Raw genomic sequence first — 13,984 nt, 5'->3', positions numbered from 1 at the left:
TATGCCGCCCACTCACGAGACCCGGACACAGACACAGTCGCAGTCGCAGTTCGCAGTTCTTTTCCGTGTTCCCAGTCCCTGTCTGTCCTGCTGCGAGCCGCCAAATCAGGACATAGTGCGGTAGTCATGGACCAGGGTGGAATTTTATTTCCCTTTCTTGGAGCTGGGGGGAACGCCTGCTGCCAGCTGGAGTTTTGTGCCGCCAAGCGACCAGAATGGTTTTCATTCATTAGGAAACGAGCGCTGGCCGCCCCCTGCGCCGAACGTCCCTCATTAGAGCTAAATAATTAACACACAGACACAGACACAGACAGAGGCGGAGACCTGAGACTGGAGACATAACTTGGAGCTGCTTTAATTTACTTTTCGATTTGGCCAACTTGGCAGGTGGCAATAAAACGCAGCTGACGGGGCAGGTATGGCGGCAGAAGAGAATTGATAGCACCGCCCACTCCACTCCCCTCCACTCCACCTGCCACACAAAATGATTTGAAACTTGTTCCGGGCATTAATTGAATATAATTGAAACGCCAAGGCTAAATCGAGTTGAATTTGAATACTGCGTATACGCAGAGCGATTGACAAATGGAGGAAATTAAATTGCTGCGCCTGCCACAGCTTATCGGGGAAGCAAAACCTGTACGTTGGCAGTGGCAAATGAAGAGTCAGTGGCAGTGGCAACTCATTGGTGGGCAAGTCACGAACAACTTGGAGCCAGAAGCAGCAGAAACAGCAGGAAATATGTACTTGGCCAACACATCTGGCACAGACGGCCACAATTGTGTGACTCTTACGTGTAGGTGTGGAGTCTGCTTTGCTGTGTGTGTTTAGGCATTTATTTATGTGGCAGGATGTGCCTAGCCGCTGTGGTAGGCTGGCCGCAAACGAATTATGTGGCTCCAGCCCCCACTAATTGCGCCAAGTTAAAACGAAAAGTGTGTAGAGCTCTCTCCACGCTCTCTCCCATCTCCATTTCAGGCAGTTAATGTTGTGGCACACACACACACACACACACATGCTCCCACCATAGATGAGTGGCAACCACGTGCGTCTACAATTTACGCCGCTTAAGTAGCGCAAGTTATTTATGTTTATGATTACGTTGCGGTTCGCAGAACCTCCCTCCGCTGCTCTTGTGGCAAGGCTGCTCCTGCTTGCTCCCTCTGTATGCTGTGGCAGTGAAACGCCTGCATAGAAAACCTTCTACAATTTTGTGTGGCATCATCTATGCATGCTCTGCAGGCGAACAACAAACGAGCCGTGACCACAATTGTTTGGTGGGTTAAAAGTTGTAAACAAATCGTTAATCATTTGGCGTGCAAGGCCAAGTTGGGGTAGCAGCGAAAAATTCAATTTTCAATTTGTACAAGGACATGCGAGCTAAGCAAGGACGCAATCAGTTGTTTGCAGTTCTGCCCGTGCCCCCGGAACATAAGCCAGCATAAAAGTGGGTCAACAGCGATGTCGCTGCCGCTGGCGCTGCCGCTGCTGCTGTCGATGCTGCTGCCTCTGCCTCTGCCTCTGCTGCTATCCTAACCTTCATCATAAAGCGCAGCATAAATGCAGGCGCATAAAAAGTTAAAAGCCAAAGAGTAGGAAAAAGCGTGTCAAGGCGAGTGGCAAGCGGCCAGTGGCAAGCAGAAAGCAACCCACAAGGTGACCCAGTAAATAAGAGTCCGTGGAGCGGAGGGGCGTTTTGCAATTGGGCCACTCGGGCAGCGGCAAGGACGAGAACGCTGACGCGGCCCGGGACCAAGACCGGACTCGGACCCGGGCCCCTTATCAGTGCAGGCAGCAGGCAGCTGGCGGCACGCTCATTCGTGCGGCATCGTTTTGCTGCTCGTGCGCCTTGCTCCTTGCAGCCATGGCAGGCAGGCAGGCAGTCAGCCAGTTGCATTGTCCGCACCCACACAGTCGCATTTGGCACCGGGCCGGCACCGGTTGATAAAAACGCTCCAGCTCGTGCTGCACTCCCTTAATACCGCCGTGTCTCCGAATCCTATTCCGATTCCTTCCCTTTTGTGCAACATGAACACGCTGGCGCTCAACTATTACGTGGAGCGTAGTGAATACGAGAGCTTTGGCGGCGATGGAGAGGCCAGTGCGGAGGGAAACAGTTCCTCGCGCTCCTCCACACCGCCCACAGACAACAGCCATTCGTATATCCATCCAGTACGCTAAGTTAACAACCCGAAACTTACCCCCAATCTTTCCTTATTTAATGTCACTCATCAAAGACTTTTTTCTCTACTTAATTGCAGTCCCGCAAGTTCCGCTGTACCTATCCAAATTGTAGCTTCAAGGAGCACGATGAATCGAAAATGAAACGTCACATTAGTATCAATCATTTGAGGTAAGTAAATCACAATTTCCATTACCATTCCCCATCAGTTTTTTCTCTCTCTCTGGTGTGCTGTGCTTCGAGAGTCCTTGGCAGCCAGGCACAAAAGCCCCAAGTGATGGACACACAGCAACACAGAATGAGCAGCAAGTGGATTGGGCCTTGACTTAGCCTGCACATATCAAAAGCGGGGCTCGTGGCTCTCGGCGCTCGTCTCTCGGCTTGTACAGTGTTGCCTCAGCCTCAGCCTCAGGCGACCTTCTGTAATCGTTCCCAGAAGTGCACTTCATCGAGTTCCGTTTCACTGTGTGCCCAAGTGCGCTGGGTGGTTGGTTCGCTCGTACGTTCGGGGCGCTCAAAAGTAGAGCACTTGTACATAGCAAGCGGGTCAAATGTGGCATGTGGCATGTGTGTGTGCATGCTGCCTCCCCCCAGATTACTTTGCGCACTTGCAGCAGCAGCAGCCGCAGCCAGCGGTGAGTGTGAGGCACGAGTGTGCGGGGGCCCGTCCGCGACTGCGCTGCACTTTTTGGGGCCAAGGTCCCACAAGCCAGCAGCTCCCCCACACACACACTGAGCTTTGACACTTGTAAATCTCGTTTCCTATATAAAGGCAAACACCCCCAAGCACCAGTCCGCCTCGGTGGGGTATGGAAATAAAAGTGCACAAAATAAAAGACAGTTTTCGGGGGAATTTTTTGTGTTTTTGCTGCTTTTGCATTGACATTGTTGTTGTTGTTGTTTCTCTCTTCTGCATAGTAATATGCGCGACATACATATATGTATAGTATATATTTAGGTTTTATAGGTTTATGCTTAAATATTTCTGGTATTTGTATGCATTATTGTATGAGTGTGTTGGGTTGGGTTGGGTTGGTGTTGTCGTTGTTGCTGTTTGCTGTTGGTGGTGTGATTTGTGGCTTGACTACGCTAGAAAGTACAGTACGTACACATATGAGATGCACAGAGAATGTATGTAAATGTATGTATTATGTAGTAGTTATGTATGCTGTAGACTACGTGTATATCTCTAGTTATATTTATATAGATATAATGCCAACTATTCGCTTGGCAGGCTGGCAGCGTTGTAGGATCATCTATGATGGGACTCTTTTTAGTAGGGAAACTCAAAGCCAGAACATACTAACACAATTCATATTGGTTTTTTGTAAGCATAATTCATACATTTATAATCTCTAGGCGGGAATCAGTTTTATAAATAAAAGTATTTGTTTCTTTTTTTTTTTTGCTTTTGACTTATCCACTAAATCCTATGAGCAAATTTCTTATAATTTCACAAAACTAAAATATAAATCGCTTGAGGCAAACGCAGACAAAAAAGAATTGAAACTAGCTTGCAAGAGGTACACACAATTCAATACAATATAATATAATATAAGATAATATAATATAACACACAAATAGATACAAATACAATCTGAATATGTTACGAGTTTTGTTCAAAGCTTTCAAAGACTGCAATTAGCAATTGGCAAATTGGCATTAACTAAGAATCAATTAATTCCGAATTAATCATTCAGTTGCAGTCCCACACACAAGTTGATTAAATATCGTTATTACATTTTACATACGGTTAAAAACACTAATTACTATGGGCTAAAATTAGCTTATGCTTATTGAATATGCTGCGTGTGTTCTAAACAACTACTTTTTAGTCTGCCTTGGTTTCTTGATTGTTTTTCTTTTGTTTGCGGGTTTGCTGGTTTCTGGCTGGGCTTCCTATCTCTTCGTTACATCCGATCGTTTTTAAAATAAATGAAAATATAAATATTTAGGCGCATACAATAGGACAGTGGAGGCGGGAGTATAAAGTTGCAACTAAATTTCGAGAGTACAAAAATAGAATTTACAATTGTTCAATAAATAAACCTAATTATAAAAAAACAGAATTATAACAAAACAAATCTGACAGAAACAGAAGGAGTAGAATCGGTTGCAATCGGTTAACTTAGGGCACGAATTTATAGCAAGGAGCATTGCCAGCATGTTGCATGTTTACCGTCAAACTAGTGCGGATGCATGAGTCCGTGGGTTATGTCCATGCTGCCATCACCGATTCCATTGACACCAAGAGCACCATTTAGCATGCTAGAAGCTAAACACACAAAGGGATTAGTTAAAGAACTTTCAACTTTTATAATGTGTGTTGAGTGCTTACAATTTCGCGAGCCCTGCGTATCGACCTGTGTCCAGTATTGTTCAGACGGGCTCTGCGTACTAGTCCCCGGCGGCGCCTGGACCGGCGCCCCCGTGTACCGAAAATACGGATTCTTAAGATCCAAAGTGTTGCTCGATGATATCAACGTGCCCTCAATATGCAGATCGATGGTGACATCGTACGACTGCCGCCGATTGGCCTCGAGCAGCACCCGTCCCGTCAGCGTCTGGCCCTGCTTGATGAAGATGGGCATGGGCAGCAGGCAGCGCACCTGGTACCAGTGCGTCAATGGAGCCGTGGGTGAGGTGGAAAGCCACACGTTCTGGCTGCTGCCACTGAACTCAACGTCGAACCAGAACGCCAGCCCATGACAGATGCCAGTTTGGAGTATTTGGAATTCCAGGGGGATATCTAAACAACAGATTTTTAACTAAATTGTAGCCAAAAGTAGGCAGCAAAACATACCAATTAGATGGAGATCATCCTCCTTGTCGTTGAGGAAATCGCAAACATGCCTAACAGACTTTGCCATGCAGATTCGAATGTCGAAAGTGTCCACAATCGGCTGGCGGAAGTACTCCTTCATGCCCTCCTTGTGCAGGGTGGTGAGGTCGACGCCATGGAAGGCCGACTGGTACCAGAAATTTGCCTTGTTGTACTGTTCCGAGTAGAGCGACTCGTCAGAGAAGGGCGCAATGTGGAGGTCCCCGTGTGTGGGATACATTTTGCCATTGGGCTTGAGCCACTTCCTCGCATGCAGATAAGTCTCCAGCATGCGTTCGTTGTACAGCATATAGCCCATGGGCTCAGATATGATGACATCTACTTTCTCGGGCAATTCGATCTCCTCTATCTTGCCGGGTATCACAGAGATCTTATGCTGCACGCTGTTCGATTCGACCAATTGCTGCGCATACTGAGCCATATTAGAAGCCTCAATGGCATACACCTTAGCCGCACCAGCCTGTACGGCAAAGAACGACAAAATACCAGAGCCAGCTCCCACATCCAGTACGATTTTATCCTGCAAAAGAAGGGTTGAGGCGTTGATTAGCGGTTGACTCTAAGCTGATGTGCGACTGTTAACTGACTTGGAAGTCGACTGCATTTCCCAGAATGGCCCTTTGGTACGTGCTCGTTCTCACATAGTCCTGCATCATGTTCTGCTGCTGACTCAGATAGCCGTAGAATTGGAAATACTGCGATGCGGAAGACTCCTCGGTACGCTGCGAAAACACAGACTTGGGCCTTAGGTGTTTCACATTCTCCACCACCTTGCGGAAGAGCTGCTGGTCCTGGTCGCTGGCAAACCTCAGCACCAGGTTGTCCGACTCCAGGGTGACTGCATAGCTACGTCGGCCCAGCTGGGCCGCGTCCGTGTCCGCCGCTATCATGTACTCCTTGAGCACATTCTCCCGGTCGGCATCTTAAATGAGAGAACACAAATTATGGTGGGACGACCAGATGGCAGACAGGACAGCTGATAATTACCCAACACTATTCGCAGCACAATGCCCTGGGAGTCGTAGCTGCAGAGCAGCGTACAGCTGCCCTTGTATTTGTTGGTAAATTCGAGCTTCTGCTCGTCAGCGATGGCGCTAATTACGACGCCGCTGAACTGGCAGTTGCTGAGCGGGCAGAGGGCGGCGGCGGCGGAGAACTTCTGGTGCTCCTCAGGTCGTGGAGTGGACATGCTGGCGTAGACTGTGGAAGTGCTGGCGGCGCGTTGGAAAAAGGGTGATCACAGTGTTTCGCGCTTGTTAATTGACAATGTAGGCCGTGCGACACGGATATACACACACACACACTCAAACTGGCGCAGGCACAGACGGGCACAGACGACGCGCAAATTTTTTTTTTCGTTCGCTCGTTGGCGGCAGCGGCGGCGACGACTGCAAAATTTTCCACAACAAAAGTGCGATTGCTTTGTGGTTGGCTGTCGGCTGGCAGCTGGGGAAACACGCGCGTTGGCTGTCGGACAATGAGTAATGCACTTCTGGCGCGTTCTGTGCTGCGTCTGTTGCAAAATCGATCACTTTTTGTTGATTTCGTATTGATTTCCACACGGGAACGTGCGTTCTTTTTGCAAATTTTTTGAACAGTGTGACCGCGGATTTGCCAATGCGCGAGAATACCGCCTGACCTACACAAATATACCGAAAATATACCGGATAAAGAACGAACTTAACCCACTAAGCACCCTTCTATTAAAAACGGTGAAACAGCTTGAGTTGGAAATAGTTCTTTATGTTAATGCGCCTTGTAGCTTTATCTTTACTACATTACAAAAACGACAATTGATATTACAAGCTCGTTAGGATTCTCACCATTGATTGATGATTTGATGAAGTTTAAGCATCGATACCTAAGAACGGAACTTCGGCTCCGGAACAGGTTCACTTTCCGTGTGAATTGCAAAACAAATAACCGTCGTAATTATTTAAATGGAATTTTTTCGGTTAATTTTGCAGCAAAGAGGAGCCCGACTCCGGCGACTATGACTCCTGCAGCGAGCACGAGGAGGATTTCTACTACACAGACGATGACGGCGATGATGAGTTGGTGAAAAAGCCTAGTCTAGCCTCGGAGCCCACGCTCAGCCACCGGGACATGGCACGTCCACCGCACGAGGATCCCGAATACCAAAAACTGATTGTCGGGAACTTCAAGTGAGTGCGAAAGAGAAGACAGTAAAATAAATTGTGACAATAATGCTTATTCCCCTCCCTCCCTTACAGGCAAGGACGAGCTTTGCATAATTATAACCACCAAACGCATCAGCAGCAGCTGACGACGGCACATCACAGCGGCGGCGGGCGGGGCATGCACCACATAAGCAGCATCCCGAGCAACCAGCAGCAGCAGCTGCAGAACAACAACACCAGCTGCACACCGACATCGCACCTGGCCCACCACAACTACACAAGTGGATGGCCGACCAGCAGCCCGGGGGCGAACACGACGGCCATGCCGTCCCCGGTGTCCACGCTGAACAAGCACGCTCGCACATCGTCTTCTCGTCCGTCCCACTCGGTAGCGCCATATCCATCACCGACGTTCGTCCAGCAACAGCAGCAACAGCAACATCACCGGCACAGTTCTTCTTCGAGCAACAACAGCAATCCGGTGAGCCCGGTCATCCACTGCAACAGCAGTGCCAACAATATGCTGCAGCAGCTGTCGCAACAGAACGTGACGGTGACGGCGCACGCGCACCACAGCCAGGTGCAGCACCACCTGTCCAGTGTGACCATAACGCCAAACTATCATCCGACCCAACAGCAGCAGCAGCAGCAGTCGCTGCCGCCGCACCAGAGCCAACAACAACACCAGGAACAGCAGCCGCCGCATCCGCACCAGCCACATGTGCGCGGCCAGCAACAATCAACTGCCAGCAACCTGGTTGCAAACAACAACAACAACAACAACAGCATGCCTCTGCAGCACGTTGCCGTGCAACAGTCTGTGGGCGTGGCCAAGCACACGCCCAACTCCCCGAATCGTCGCACGCGGGGCGAGAACAAGAAGTGCCGCAAGGTGTACGGCATGGAGAAGCGCGACCAGTGGTGCACTCAGTGCCGGTGGAAGAAGGCTTGCAGCCGCTTCGGCGACTGAAAGCGGCAGAAGTCGTCGACGGAGGCGGTCAACCAGGCGTCGGCGTATCTGTCCAAGGCAGCAGCAACAACATCCGCAATCACAACCACAGCCACATCCACATCTACATCCACAGCAACAAATGCAACAACAACAGCAACTACAGCAGCAGCAGCAGCAAAGATGACAACAACGATCGTGAGACTAGCCGCCGAAGTGGCTGCCGGCAAGCAGCTGCCCGCCGCCCTCACGATCAAAACGAATCGGCGTTACGGAGGACAAGCACAAGCCCACCACCACAACCACCACAATCACCACCAGAATCAGAATCCGAATCGCCACCAGAGCCATCACCATCCGTATGGAGTGACGGCCAACAGCAACACGATCTGCAACAGACCCGTGCGCATCCGCAGTGTGGCCACCTCGGTGATAGTGGCGCCCATTTCGTCAACGTCAAACCCCACCAATGCTGATGGAGTAGAACGAGGAGGAGCAGGAGGAGGTGGAGCAGCAGGAGAGAGTGGATCCGAGGCCGACAGCGAGGAGCAGGTGGCTGCTGCCAATGGATTGCTGGCCTGGAGCCGGGCTGCTGCCAGTCAGCAGCAGCAGCAACAGCAGCATCCACAGGTGCACCACCAGCACCAGCAGCCCGTGCTTATGCAGGGCTAAGGCCCCACACCCCCAATCCCTTGTTGATCCCCTCTCACTCAGTTGTTGTAGATTGTTGTTGCCTGCCACGACATGCGGAGGCTGGAGGCAGGAATGCTGAGCGCTGAAGCAAACAAAAAAAAAAGCAAAAGCAAATGAAAAAATGGTCTCTTACATAATTTTTACTCTGCATGGAATGTGCACCTTAACACGTAACGGTATCTCTTTTGTTGTTGTGCTGGTGTTGCCAACTGCCGTGCAAATGTTGCAGACATTTGTGCCCCGGGCAACATTTGCAATCTACAATAATCTAATTATTATTATTATTATTATTATTATTATTATTATTATTATTACTATTGCTACGCGTAACTATACATTACATACATATATACATACAATATTTATTTCTAAAAATGACTTTGTTAATTCTTATGTTAGACACAAAACAAAACCAAGAAACACGGTAGACGGCAGACGATGGAACCAGAACCCGGACCCATGTACCCGGGATCCCCAACGGGCCACAGGGTTCGGTCGTTCGATTTTTATATACAACAACAAAACACAAAAAACCATATGAATGTGTGTATGAACATTGAACATTACAACAAACAAAAAAAAAGCAAAAGAAAAAACCACAAAAAAAAGCGGAGGAACACAACATAAACAACAACCAAGAAAGAAGGAAGAAAGGAAGGAAAGAAACAAACAAACAATATTTAAAGCAAATATACATTTGATTTTTTAGTTTTAAGGAACTCTAGTAAATTTTTTTCTAGTATTAAGTGCAATTTCTGTTCTACTTCTTGCTCTAAAAAAGAAAAACCAACTCAAAACAAACAAATCAAAATGGAACTATAAAGCAGAATATTCAAAACGAAAATGAAAAAGAGAAAACGAAAACCTAAAGATATGCATATTACGAGTAAATATACAAGGCGTTGCATCTACACACACAAACAAACACACACACACAGAGACAAACACATTGTATAGGCATAGAACAAGAAATAGTTAAATTACTTGCATAAACATAACCGTGTGGAATGGAACTCAATCCAAGAACCGTTTAAACAATCGTACTTGTGTTTTACGCTAAGAGTTAAGTATTAATCAAATTCATGCAAGCAGCGGCAATAGTTAAACACACCAGCTAAATATTCTAGTTAGTTAAGCACCCAACCACAGTCGACATACACCCAAGACCCCCCCAACACACACTGAAACATCTATAGAACAATTGCCCCGATCCAAAACGCGAACCCGAACCTAAAACCCGAACCCAAAACACAGCTACCCCACGCGCTAATATATAGCATATAGACACATAAAGCAAACTTAAACTTAAACTGTAGAGAATTTTAAACAAACCAAGCAACAAACAAACAAACAAACAAACAAACCGACAGACAGACAGACCTACAGATAGATGATACAAAATGGAGGAAGGTCTTCTAGTAAGCAGAAAGGAACCGTCAAAATTTCTATTGGAGCCAGAAGGAAAACGTTTTTCAAAGCATGTTCAAATTTTTACTACGTTGTTAAGTTGATATTTTCGAAAAACAAAACAAAAAACAAAAACAAACGAAAAATGAGGAAAATTTGTCTATTAATTAATTTGTAATGAACTTATGACTAAAATCTAAGAAAACAAAGAAAACAAAAAACAAAAACTTTTTGCGTTGTGCCAGCAACTATTGTGAATTGTTCAAATTACGGTATAAACATATACAATTACAATGACGTCACAAAAAGACCCCAGCGAGAAGGGAGACGAAATGAAAGATAAAGGAAGAACTTAATGAGAGAAAGCCAGAGATTGAGATTGAGAGGAGCATAGCCGATGCCGGTGCCGATGCGTATCGGAAACTTATATGTAGACGATGAAAAAAGAAAGAAAATACACAAGGAATTCTTAACCAAATTGGAAGTACAAACTAAAGTCTAGAATATGTATATATAGAACCCATACACACACACACACAACCAACCACACACACACAAACACGCGCATATAAAGAAACAAAAAACGAAAAACAAAGCCCCTATATATCTATATATGCATATACACATACGAGTACATATATTTTTCGAATTAAGCGCCGGTAGAGAGTCGCCGATTCGGCAGAGCATAGAAGCCAAGTGCAATGGGACAAGCAAATTCGATGTCGATGGGACACCAGGTCGAGATTTGGTCGAGAAGATGAGGCAAATTTGAGCTTAAGCAGCCAGCAGCCAGCAGCTTTAAACAGTTTTTTGTAAGGCAAAAACAGTAAAGTGAAACACAGCAAAGGAAAAAGGGAAAAAGCAAAGCAAAGCTGAAAGCGATAAACGGAAACGGGGAGCGACAAATTTCATTGAAATTGTTTGCCGTGATTTGAATGAAATTCATAATGGTGGCCATTTTTGTGTAATGCGAAAAAGTTTAACAACATTTTTTACACTTGTATTTCGTTTTTATTAACTTTAAGTTTAAACAAACCCAAAACACACAAGAACACACACACATACAAATTATAAATAAAAAATAAACAAAATATCGATTAAATTGTAAAAAATGCAAAACTGATGAAAACGGAGGAAATACAAAAACATTTTTGTCTGTGTCGCCCCTTCCCGGGGGCGAAACCTATTCTTTATTACGATTATGATTACGATTGCACGAGTATGATTATTGTTATCATTATTATCATTGTTTTTCTTCTGCTAATTTTCGTGCACCACACTCACACAAACACGTACACGTACACATACACGTACACAATCCCACACATACGTATGTAGATAAGTATGTGCACTCGATCTATTTCGTTGCGTTCTGGAAATTATTTACACTTAAGTGATATTTTTAGAGAAACAAAAGGAAGATGAGAACTATCCATTATTGTATAATTATCGCTAATATTTCTTACTATTTTATGTGTACGATATGATTATCAATACCATGCCACGAAATGAGCAAGCACCGCACGGGTATCCTCAGAACACCCAGATAGCCAACACCCAGATAAATCTAACCCGAAGAAAACAGAAGAACAGAAGAAGTGACAGCAAATGAAGCATAAAATAAATGAGAATGAAAATGATATCATAAGCGATGGAAGATGAAAGATGGCAGAAGGGCAGTGGAAGTGTCAGTAAAGGTCTGGGCTTTAATCCATCAAGATTAATTCAATAGCGAGAAATATGTATTTCTTTTTAATTAATTTTTTTTCATGAAAAGAAAACAAAACACCACAACAAGAACACCCATTTTATTAAAAAATATACAATTGTTATTTATAATTAAACAAAACAAAAAAAACCAAAAAAACCACCAACTGTTTTCATTTGATTTTTGATTTTTAGTTTTCAGTTGACTTTGAGTTTTCCTCAGTTTTAAATTTGATTTTGATTTGAGCAAAACGGTTTCCGGATACACAGAGACGGCCCCAAGACATCAGCATTTCTCGAACAGTCATGGTTTCTCCCAGGGTCTCACACATAGAACAGATCGAATCGAAATTGAAATCGAATCGAATCGTAATAGAATTGTATACCTTTCTACTTTCTACTCATTGATATTGATATTAAAATGTTAGTTAGCAGGAGCCACTGTCTCCTTGGACGAGCGATCATTATGAGGTAAATTTTGAGTTCTTCTTCCGACAGAATATATAACCAGAAACAACAGCAACAACAACAGAATACGAGTATATATATATCTATGTATTATCGGGCATATTTGCCCAAGTGTATGTGAATTGTATGTGTAAGCAGAAACCATATGGAATATGCAAGTAGATTGGAAAAACACTTATGATATTTCTTCTAATATTTATCGTCGTTATTGATGTGTACACATAAAACTTAGCTCTAAGATATGATTGAAAGGGAGCATCCGAGAACAGAGCAAGAGTAGCAGGGGGGCAGGGTTAGGGTTGTCCCTTGTGGAGACGAGTTTTGATTAAAATTAGAAATCTCATCGGCAGCTGGCGGTCGGAGCATGTTCCGACGCAGCGATTGCTGGTACAGCGCGGTATGTTGCATCCACTAAACGATAACTACATAAGTAAATGTACTTGAAATACATTATATACATACATATACATATATATACATATACATATACAGTACAGTACAGATAGGTGTGTGTATAACTAAGGCAAAGAAGAATCGGTGCGGAATCGGTGCCATTCCATAACCCAAATTACTTATTGTACGAGTAGAGGGTATGGGTAGGCTCTTGAATTGAAATTTGAGCTCTTTTTTGACCGTTACTGCGGCCCTGGGCGTTTCTGTGTGTGTGTGTTGGTGTTCATTTTTTGAATAATTGGAAAGCGAAATTAGTTTTAACATAAAAATTGCATTCAATATAAGGCTGATTTATTTGACTTGTTCATTTTTGATATACTAACACGAGAACACACACACACTCGCGCATATCAGCCAGGCAGACAGGCAGGCAGGCAGCGAACGGTGCTAAAAAACATTGGAAAACAAAACCATTGGAAATTCCATTTAAATTTAAGTGCATTAAGTCGGTTAGTACATACAATTTAGTGAGTATCAAGCAAAAAGACTTGCGCATCATTTACTTAGCTGCGTATCCATTAATCTCATTCACAAGCCATGATTTCTGCTGTAAAACTATTACTCCTTGCACCACATATGTATAACCATCTCATTGAGTAAAATCGCATGGCAAGAACACACGGCAAAGAGCTGAAGAGCTGGAGACAGCCGAAAGGGCAGCAGTTTCCATTGCATACCCCCAGGCGTCACAAGCGAAACGTTAGTGGTCTTCCCGCAAACGTTTTTAATATGATTTTTTGGCAAAATGAGTTAAAGAATAATTGTGTGGCATTTCCAACAAAAAAAAATGCCTCCAATGAGAGCTCAGATAGCTCTACTTTAAGCCCAAAATTAATGAGAAAACTCCCGGGAAAGACCACTGCTGTTGGATATAGAAGAACGATTGATAACTGCTTTACACTGCCAGCAAGACACGCTCACGCCTGAACGATTCATACATTCATCGCCTTCTCAAAAGTCTTGATGTAATTCTGATGAAAGCAATAAGCTGTTTATACAATCAAAGTCTTTCTACTGCGAATAGTTTCACACTTCATGCATTGCATCGCATTTCACCCTATCCACGAATCAATCAACAATATTCATGTATGTATACATATGACATTCTTGTAAACTGACTGAAACTTCAAAGCAAACCAAAA

At 44.7% G+C, this 13,984-nt stretch overlaps 2 protein-coding genes across 4 annotated transcripts in view; one reads left to right on the top strand and one right to left on the bottom strand.

The window, feature by feature from the left end:
• Positions 1-8,172, top strand: part of LOC117899019 (probable serine/threonine-protein kinase mps1) — a 120,336-nt gene extending 112,164 nt beyond the window's left edge. For all 3 annotated transcript variants that reach the window (XM_034808778.1, XM_034808779.1, XM_034808780.1), the window contains 3 exons: positions 2,262-2,353; positions 6,992-7,189; positions 7,259-8,172. In XM_034808778.1, the coding sequence (XP_034664669.1) occupies positions 2,262-2,353; positions 6,992-7,189; positions 7,259-8,135 (1,167 nt within the window). In that variant the 3' untranslated portion in view covers positions 8,136-8,172. The remainder of the gene's footprint in view (positions 1-2,261; positions 2,354-6,991; positions 7,190-7,258) is intronic.
• On the bottom strand, positions 4,045-6,632 carry LOC117899020 (histone-arginine methyltransferase CARMER). Its single transcript, XM_034808781.1, has 5 exons — positions 6,012-6,632; positions 5,612-5,946; positions 4,986-5,544; positions 4,521-4,931; positions 4,045-4,457 (listed from the first exon to the last, which is right to left on the bottom strand). The coding sequence occupies exons 1-5, from the start codon at positions 6,211-6,213 to the stop codon at positions 4,369-4,371; spliced, it is 1,596 nt and encodes a 531-aa protein (XP_034664672.1). The 5' UTR covers positions 6,214-6,632; the 3' UTR covers positions 4,045-4,368.
• Positions 8,173-13,984: the final 5,812 nt, after the last annotated feature.

The sequence above is a fragment of the Drosophila subobscura genome, chromosome O (genome assembly GCF_008121235.1).
Source record: "Drosophila subobscura isolate 14011-0131.10 chromosome O, UCBerk_Dsub_1.0, whole genome shotgun sequence".
Lineage (NCBI taxonomy): Eukaryota > Metazoa > Arthropoda > Insecta > Diptera > Drosophilidae > Drosophila > Drosophila subobscura.
This window is presented reverse-complemented; position numbering and strand designations above follow the sequence as displayed.